This window comes from Nicotiana tomentosiformis, chromosome 3 (assembly GCF_000390325.3).
Source record: "Nicotiana tomentosiformis chromosome 3, ASM39032v3, whole genome shotgun sequence".
In the NCBI taxonomy this organism is placed as follows: Eukaryota; Viridiplantae; Streptophyta; class Magnoliopsida; order Solanales; family Solanaceae; genus Nicotiana; species Nicotiana tomentosiformis.
The window spans coordinates 96536487-96545577 of record NC_090814.1 but is presented as its reverse complement, the minus strand read 5'-3'; the positions used below and the strand labels follow the sequence as shown (position 1 = coordinate 96545577).

The 9091-nt window shown below is 36.8% G+C and overlaps 2 protein-coding genes across 2 annotated transcripts; one reads left to right on the top strand and one right to left on the bottom strand.

Moving 5' to 3' along the window:
• Window positions 1-476: 476 nt before the first annotated feature.
• Window positions 477-4927, top strand: LOC104106917 (uncharacterized). The gene is made up of 6 exons (XM_070197303.1): window positions 477-591; window positions 674-979; window positions 1642-1732; window positions 2537-2870; window positions 3230-3378; window positions 4098-4927. Exons 2-6 carry the CDS (start codon window positions 715-717, stop codon window positions 4606-4608), a joined length of 1350 nt encoding a protein of 449 aa, XP_070053404.1. The 5' UTR covers window positions 477-591; window positions 674-714; the 3' UTR covers window positions 4609-4927.
• Window positions 4928-5541: 614 nt separating this feature from the next.
• LOC104106915 (NADH dehydrogenase [ubiquinone] iron-sulfur protein 6, mitochondrial) lies at window positions 5542-8334 on the bottom strand. The gene is made up of 3 exons (XM_009615578.4): window positions 8029-8334; window positions 5984-6068; window positions 5542-5849 (listed from the first exon to the last, which is right to left on the bottom strand). The coding sequence occupies exons 1-3, from the start codon at window positions 8182-8184 to the stop codon at window positions 5740-5742; spliced, it is 351 nt and encodes a 116-aa protein (XP_009613873.1). The 5' UTR covers window positions 8185-8334; the 3' UTR covers window positions 5542-5739.
• Window positions 8335-9091: the final 757 nt, after the last annotated feature.

Here is a 9091-nt window from a genome sequence, read left to right as displayed (position 1 = left end):
TTGCTCTAAATCTTCGTTTAGGTGAGCTTACTATATGTAATTAAGCATTAGTGGTTGGTTAAAGTGGATTAGAAATTTCATTGGCTGTAGAGGACATGGTTCTGGATTAAAATGTGCAAACTAAACCAAGTGCAAACGACCCGATTCTTTGAAGACAATTAAGCCACATGAGGGATTTTGTTTTACCCTACTGGAAATAGATATGGAGTGTTGCTTGCTAAATACTTTGTTTTTCTGTCTCTGCATGCTGCTCCTCCAAAAAATATCATTTGTTTAAACTAAGTAGGGTGTATTGAACTTCTATTTCTTCCGGAAAATATGCGACAACCCTTTGTGCACTTGTTGGTAATTATTTATTGTTCACTTATCTGTTTGCAACACATTTCACTTGTCTTGTTTGTAATATCAAAATTTGAACTTTACATTTATGTACCAAGGAAGAAAAAATATATGATTGATTGTCTTTCTTTTAACAGGAGAGACAAAGGGTTATATACGACGAACAAAAAAAACTAGCTCAGCAACAGGCACAAATCAAGTCACAGATGGCTCGATATGAAGATGAATTAGCAAGGAAAAGGATGCAGGCATGTGAAGTGTTTTAATAATGTCATGGTTAAATTGGTATTGCTTTAAATGATAAAGCTGACTTCTGCTTGCATTCTGCAGGCAGAAAATGAGCACCATAGAGCTAGAAATCAGGAGTTGGTAAAAATGCAAGAGGATTCAGCTCTGAGACAAGAGGCAGCTAGACGAGCAACAGAAGAACAAATCCAAGCGCAGCGCCGCCAGACAGAGAGAGAAAAAGCAGAGATCGAGCGTGAAACTATTAGAGTGAGAGCTATGGCAGAAGCAGAGGGGAGAGCACATGAAGCAAAGCTGGCTGAGGATGTTAACAGGAGAATACTAGTAGACCGTGCAAATGCTGAACGGGAGAAATGGGTCGCTGCGATTAACACAACTTTTGATCATATTGGAGGTTCTTCTCTAACGACCATCTATTAGCTTGCTGATACGGGTTATCCATGTTTAGATTTATGGATCATATCAGTCTATTTTGTTCATGTTATTAGTATTGACCTGCATAATACATCTCTTGCTTTGGTGTTGAATTTTTTCTTCTAAACCTGTCTTTCATGCCAATGTGCTGTGCTTGTAATTTTTGCTGAAGAGACAATTTAAGTCTTCTGTTTCTCGGGAAAGAGAAACAGGAAGAGATTTGGATTTGTAGTTCTTTTAGTATTATGGAGTAATATTTGCTTGCTGGTGTTAGACACAATTAGTGAGTTTATAATCTACACATCTTTCTATGCTCATTTTCCTTTTTAGCCTTTTCAATGTGTGTACTAGAAAAAATAAAAAACGCCAGACATATTTTCTGGACTCTATTTATAAATGCTGCATTCTTCTGATTCTTGGCATGCCTCTGGCGACTATGATTAGTGCCAATACTATTGAGTGGGGGGGTTAAAACTTCTCAAAAGATAAATAGCAGTATCATTTTTTTGTTTTTGTTTAAAAAGGTCATCAAACACCACTAATTTGTGCAAATGCACAAAATGTAGGTAGGGTTGCATTTCTGGGCTACTGCTGATGCAAAATAAATATTATCTTTTGATGTGAAGATATCCATTTATGTAGGTGGTTTCCGTGCAATACTAACGGATCAAAATAAGCTTGTTGTGGCTGTTGGTGGCGTGACTGCTCTTGCAGCTGGAATATATACAACAAGGTATTTAATATATTTTCAAAATTAGCAACGTAAAGTTGTTTGCATGTGCAATTCTCTTGCAAGTCATGCTTAATGTTGTGATGTGCATTTTCTTATTTAATATTATTTGTGGAATTTAGTCATATTCTTTTCCTCTTTCAGAGACCACATGAACATACATCAGATTTTTTTTAACATGCATCTTGGTTTATGCTAAAGGTTTTAAGGAGGTCAAATATGTTGAAGGAGTTCTTTTTTTTTCTTTTTGTGTGTGGTGGTTTGGGGGGGGGGGGGAATGGTGGTGTTAAATTCTCCGTTGATAAGTTCTTTATTTTTCCATCATTTTAGCCGTGGCTTATGACGGTCCAGTGGGATCATCTTTTTCCGCTGGCTTTGTGAACCTGTTGTAGTTATGGGGACAATTCTTTTTTGCCCTTTCTTCTAGTTTGAGCATCACTATTATTCAAACCACCTTGTGGGGATGAAATGGAGATTCACTGACGAGGAAAATCCTACTCTAATGATATCTGATCTTTTAAGCATTTCTACCATTTTAGCCATGCAGAACTCATATAATATTTAGCTACTGGCTCTACTCGTTTTGTTTGACTGCTCCCTCTATTGATAATACACTTGTTTATTTAAACGGCCAATACTAAGAAGTTGGTTTATTTGGAATGTGGTGGTGGGTAAACTATTAAAGTTTTGGTTACCCTGTCTCTCTTGGATTCCGTGGTTGTTCTTGAAGATATTTTGCCAGCACTTCTACTTGTATTCACTAGTGTGGCTAATACGGCTGATGCAAGCTTGTTATCTGAATTGCAGAGAAGGTGCAAGAGTTGTCTGGAGTTATGTGGACAGAATATTGGGACAGCCATCATTGATCAGAGAGTCATCTAGGGGCAAATATCCTTGGTCAGGGTTCTTCCCACGAGCCATGAGCACTCTCTCGAAGGGTGCTAATGGAGGTTCTGCAACCAAGTCTGGGAAAGGGTTCGGGGATGTTATTCTACATCCATCTCTTGAAAAAAGGATTCAGCAGTTAGCCAATGCAACTGCTAATACCAAATCCCATCAAGCTCCATTTCGCAACATGCTCTTTTATGGCCCTCCAGGAACAGGGAAGACAATGGTTGCTAGAGAGCTTGCTCGCAGATCTGTAAGATCTTTCTCCCCTCTTTTGTTCTCTTCTCAGCTAATTTTTGGTGACCTTTACATAGTTACTTATATGGTATGTGTTTCATTCAATCTTGTTAAAGTATTGCATACGGGTTAGGGAGTGTCACACAAGCTGGCATACTTATACCATCTTATAAGTTGACACAAAGTCGCTGATAAAAAATAAATTGCTTTTTGATGCAAAGCATAACAGTTCTGATATTAAAGATTCATAAAAAAGTTTTATAAGGGCAATCTTTCAAGAGAGTGTTGACGTTGGTGGACTCCGTTTATGGAACATCTATAACTTGGCAGTTCTAATTTTGTTGGTGGTCAATAATATGCTTGATTCTTTGTCAGGGACTTGACTATGCATTGATGACGGGTGGTGATGTTGCGCCACTGGGATCACAGGCTGTCACTAAAATACATCAGTTATTTGACTGGTCCAAAAAATCCAGAAAGGGTCTATTACTTTTTATTGACGAAGCAGATGCATTTTTGTGCGAGTAAGTGACTTTCCCCTAACATTGCTGCATTTGATTGATCGAGATCTTTAATAGTTTTTGATAGGTTTGTACTATTTATTCGCGCCACCATGCTAGGAGGTGTACTTCCTTCGACAAAGTAATTTCAAATAATCTTGTTCAGGGATCTCTGGGGTCCTCTCTGACTTTAAGATGTACTGGTCGAATTTGTTTTAGTAGCAAGGCACTGAAAAAAAACCACCTTCAGGATGGCTAGGCATGCCTCAATGATGAACTCATAACAAGGTACTTGTTCTCGTTTGAGAGATGACTTGCTGAAGTTAGTCCAATGGAGATCAAATAATTGCGTCTAGGGGAATAACTTTATAGAACAGATAGTCTGCTGAAAATTCAATTGGATGATTCTTGAAGCCCTGAAGCAACATATAGAATTGAACTGATTCCATTCAGGTGAAGGTAGGCAGACTTGCTTGTTAACTTGATGGCAGAGCCAAAGTTGAGAGATTAGGTGAAGGGAAATTCTGACCTTAAATGTCTTCCAAGTTAAATGATGCCACATTGATCCCTAGATTAATCAGTTCTATCATCTTTTTTTTTTTTTTTTTTTTGATATTATAGCTATAGCCAGGTATTTATATGCTTGTCAGATTTACTCTTTTACAATGTTTAGGTGATGGACATGTAGAATTTGATTGTTCAGCCATTAGATCTCTGAGCTTGCCTTTTCATGTCAATTTCAGGCGAAACAAAACCTATATGAGTGAAGCTCAGAGGAGTGCCCTCAATGCACTCCTTTTCCGCACCGGTGATCAGTCAAAAGATATAGTACTTGCCTTAGCTACAAATCGCCCTGGTGATCTTGATTCAGCTATTGCAGACCGTATTGATGAAGTCATCGAATTCCCTTTGCCTGGTGAAAGCGAGCGCTTCAAGCTGATCAAACTGTATCTGGAAAGATATATAGCTCAAGCTGGGGAAAGGAAACCTGGTTTCTTTTCAAGCTTATTCAAGAAGCAGCAGCAGAAAATAGAGATAAAAGGATTGACGGATGATATTCTGAGAGAAGCAGCTGCCAGGACGGGGGGATTTTCAGGCAGAGAGATTGCAAAACTGATGGCTAGTGTTCAAGCTGCTGTATATGGGAGCGAGGACTGTGTATTAGACCCCAACTTATTTCGTGAAGTGGTAGATTATAAAGTTGCTGAACATCAGCAGAGGAGGAAATTAGCAGCAGCTGAGGGTGACAAGTGAATAATTTTTTTTCCTTGAGATAATTTTGCCAAAGAATGATCAAGGGCGCCTACTGAGAATTTTGTTACTGACCAATTTTCCGCGAATGACCTATTCTTTTCCCATTATTTCGGGAAATTTTGCTGCTTACAAGTTAAAGATTTCATGGTATGATTATTCATAGCCTAGGTCAATTCTGTGTTCTTTTCACGTTTTGTTTAGCCACTTGTGTAGTAAGCCCATGGAAATAAAAGTGCAATGGCTGAAAATTATTCCAAGAAGGAAAATATTATCTTTTCCTCTATGTTTTTGATAAAAGAAATGTCAAAATTTTAAGTGATTTTAAGTTCTATGCATTGAAGATGTAAAAATATTTACACTATGAGTAACCTTTTAATAGAATTATTTGCAGTTACTTGAAAAGAACAATATTGTCATTCTAAGAGTAGAGTAAAAAACAAGAACAGAATTTGAAGAGTAAATATTGTAAACTAAACAGTGAAGACCTAGAAAAATCAAAGATGCAACACTATTATTTTCAAATGAAAGCTTCATCGAAGCACACCCTCATTGTATTCTTAGTCAACGGATATGAGTTAGGTCTCTCTACTTTTGAGTGACAATATCCTCAAATTTCTGTGATAATGAGAAGTGTTTTTGAGGAGTAAAGAGTTAGTCAAGGAATTTTGAGTGTTTGCAATTCAATTCACACAGAGTGCGCAAAAAAAATGTTGGGGTTCACTTGTGCGTCATGTTGGGTGCATATGATGGACGTTTGAAGCGTAAGCCAACGCCCAAGGCACGAGGCCAAGCTCCCCCTAATGTCTCCAGACATTTTGAGTGCCTTGCCTCAGGGGCAAACACCGGACGAGTTCCAATTTTGCTTTCTAAAACATTATATCTAACATAAACCTTTGGCAACTAACAAAACTTCAATCGGCAAAAGCATGCATATGCACAAAAGAGGGAAATGAACTAGTGAAAACATCCGTATACCAGCTTTAAGAAAATGGATCACACGGACGTACTAATCCTTATTCTGAGAAGCAAAACTTGCCTGCATCATTAGTACAAAGGGTCAAAATAAGCACAACTGTTTACATATCAAATGAAGAAGACTCTTCTTAGTTCAGGAATTCTCATCATGCAGCCCTAATGGTGGTGATCTTGAACAAAGCGCAAGCCACAGTATTTGCATATAGCTGGCTCGTCCAGATCAAGGCATATATACTCAATTGGATGTCCAAGAGCAGGATTAGTGTCTGTTTCAGAAGATAAAAAAGAGCACTTTCAGGCAGAATGATTTGCAATGGAAGCAGTATTTCTTAAGCAACTCACGAGCACTTCCCGATTTTAAAAAAAAAAAAAGGGAACATGGTGGTAGTATTCAAATTACCTCCTTCACAGGCAGCAATCCTGCCCTCAACCTTGATAGGCGGAACTTCATTGATCAATTCCATGGGAGATTTTTTGCTAGTATCCTACCATTTAAGCACCACACAGCAATCAGGAAAATAAACAAAGTATTTACCAGGAAAAATTCTTGATGTAATTTTGGATTAGTGGCATTGTAGAAACAACAGCAAAAACGAGGATTCATATCTTAGAACCATCTCGAAACCTTATTGTTCCACTAGTTTTTTCAGATCAAGCTTATTCGTCCACTGGCTTGACACTGATCAATAGTGAGAAAATTCTTGATGAAATTTTGAATTAAAAGAGGCTTGGTAGAAATAAAAACAAAAACAAGGGCTTCATATCTTGGAACCCTCTTACTTATAAAAAAAAAAACTTAAAACCATCTTGAACCTTATTGTTCCACTAGCTTCTTTTTTTATATTCTTAAATCAAGCTTATTGGACCAAAATTATTTCTATAAAATGGTGACCTTTCTATATGACTTCTGACAAGCTTATAAAAATGCCTGCATTACATAATTCATGTCCAAAAATTGACTACAAAATGCATTTTCTATCACACAAAAATGGTCACAGGACAATATGGTGCAGTCTGTGGTAAGACAATTAAAGCAGAATCCTTTGGAAATGAGAAATAAAATTTTGGATTGCAGATGAGTTTAAGAAAATTGATTACTACTCGGGCTGCAGGCATGCCAGGCCAGCTCACAAGCTACTCAAGCAAAGTAGAATTGCTTAATTTGACTAGCATTCTGTTAATCTCAGTACAGCAGAAGCTTGTCTCCATACTCGTGAGCCCCTTTAAATTCTTCACCGAGATAATTGTAGCTTAAACACATTTGTCCAAATCAAAACACCATTAAACATCTTCCTATTACTATCAGCCTTCAGATATATGATAAACACAAACAACTTTTCAGTCCCTTCTTGCCATCTACAATACTGTGTTCATATCTTTACTCTCCCGTCTTCAATCTTTCTTCTTTTGTCTCTATCCTACTCTATTTCCTATTCCAATCTCATCTTTCCTTTTCTGTAATTTCAACATTGACTGCTATTTCAGCTTCCTTCTCTGATATGCGACACAAAATTGAGGTTTCACACTCAGCCACATGAAATTCTTTTTGAGTTGCAAAGATACTCATTCAAACTGTAAAAATTGGAAATTGCTAATTTGATCTCAATCAAACTGTTCAATCCCAAGCCTCCCAGTTTCTAGATTGTGTCAAGGTCAAGCGTCAAGATCTTAGGCTAGCCTACTCAAGCCTGGACCTGCCAAAGTCAAGCTTGCCTCAGATTTGGCTTGGCACAACAAGATCTTACGCTAGTCCTAACTTGTCCGACATTTGAGGACAGCAAATCATGGTTGCTTGTAACAACTAATTGAGATAAGACCTGACCTGAAACTAGCCCACAAAAGTTTGATGATAATTATGCACAAAAAATCTGATTTTTTTTCCTTTTCAGATTAGTATTGCTCTATGTAAGAAGAAACTATAAGCACTATATCCTACCTTGAGCTCTTCTACAACATGATTTTGGTTGCAATTTCTCCATGTAATATGCAAATTCGAAACTTAAAGGATAATCTCCAATACTCAACATTCGATTCCTTTTCACAAGATAAAAGATCACTCTAAAAGGTTAGAAAAAATCCTAATCCCTCACTTTAGAGATCAATTCTCACCTTCACGTATATATTCAACCTTCATATTAAAAACTACAGTTTCCAAATTCAACCGTCAAACTCTTCTGCAGTTGGACTTCCTAGGGTATCGAGCTACATAAGTTTCCAAAGGATTTCAGTTCTTTTCTCCTTATGTCTCTAATTTCAGAAATTCATTTTGATACATGCCACTGGGAAAAAGGACACCTCTTTAAGGAAGACTTAGACTCGGTACAATTCCATTTTCAAAATCTCTGTATCATAAGCTACGGCATCATAAATTCCGTTCAGCAAAAAAAAATGGAGAAATCTGATAGAAAGATGAAGATAAGAGAAAGGAGAAAACGAGTTAGGTACCTGCATCCATTTGTCTGTGTGGGAGGTGACGACCTCACTGCTACCAACACCGCTAAAACTTCTGGCGTTGGATCGGAAATTGGAAGATCTTCCGGTTAGGGTTTTCAGCATATTGCTGGCCAAAGCCACGCCTTGTTTCCTTCCAAATGACGCCATTTTTTTTTTGCCCCAACGTTGAAATTCCCACTGCTATTCAATAAATGAGATTTAGCCTACCGGGAAGCATCATACCAGATGACATATATTGCTTCTTCCTCTCTTTTTTTTTTCTATTTCTTTTTTCTCCCTTTTTTTTCGTTCATTTTTTCCCCCTTTTCTTTTAACTTGCAATAAAAATAAAAGGAAACTTGCAATAATGGTTTCATTTCCAGCGAAAATCGCCAGGACGAAAAAAGACCTAATACAGTCAAATCTGATATTTTTTTACTGTTGTTATTGAGGATATATAGTATAACATAACATAAAAATTTATTTTGTGAAAAAATTTGGCTTTTAGAATAAATGATTGTTATACAAGGATGTTGTTATGGAGATGTCTGAATGTATTGAACAATAATTTAGAGAAATTTACAATAAGTTATTTTGATAAAATAACAAGAAAAATTTACAATAAATTAGTAAGAGTGTTATTTTTCCTGCATGTTTAGGGGAAGGAAAAACATATACTCCAACTATGTAAAATAAGCTACTGGATTCAAGTAAAGCACGTGATAATAAGTTGGAACTATATTTTCTTGACAACCAAATTGTCTATCCAAATACATCAATTATTGTTGAGTAGCCCTTTATTCTGTCATTTGAGTTTGAGATTGATGTGATACATGTTGCACTATACTTGAATTGTAAAATTGGGAACATTCTGATCACGAAAATGTTCTCAAGTGAGTTAAATTATCGGATGGTTATAGGCCTATTTCTCAATTGCCAGATGGTTGGAATATTCATGAATTGGGTTTTGATATTAGATTCAATGACTCGGAATACCTAGTATCATTTCGTGTTATTTTCTACTTCATTCCATTGCTTTGGTAGAGAAATTTGAAAAACATCATACAGAATAAAC

Bases quoted from the DNA above. Each gene is read 5' to 3' on its own strand.
- LOC104106917 (XM_070197303.1), top strand. From the start codon at position 715: ATGCAAGAGGATTCAGCTCTGAGACAAGAGGCAGCTAGACGAGCAACA. The intron at 980-1,641 runs GTTCTTCTCTAA...CCATTTATGTAG, and splicing joins AACTTTTGATCATATTGGAG to GTGGTTTCCGTGCAATACTA. The intron at 2,871-3,229 runs GTAAGATCTTTC...ATTCTTTGTCAG, and splicing joins GAGAGCTTGCTCGCAGATCT to GGACTTGACTATGCATTGAT.
- LOC104106915 (XM_009615578.4), bottom strand. From the start codon at position 8,184: ATGGCGTCATTTGGAAGGAAACAAGGCGTGGCTTTGGCCAGCAATATG. The intron at 6,069-8,028 runs GTACCTAACTCG...CTTAAATGGTAG, and splicing joins ACACAGACAAATGGATGCAG to GATACTAGCAAAAAATCTCC. The intron at 5,850-5,983 runs GTAATTTGAATA...CTTCTGAAACAG, and splicing joins GATTGCTGCCTGTGAAGGAG to ACACTAATCCTGCTCTTGGA.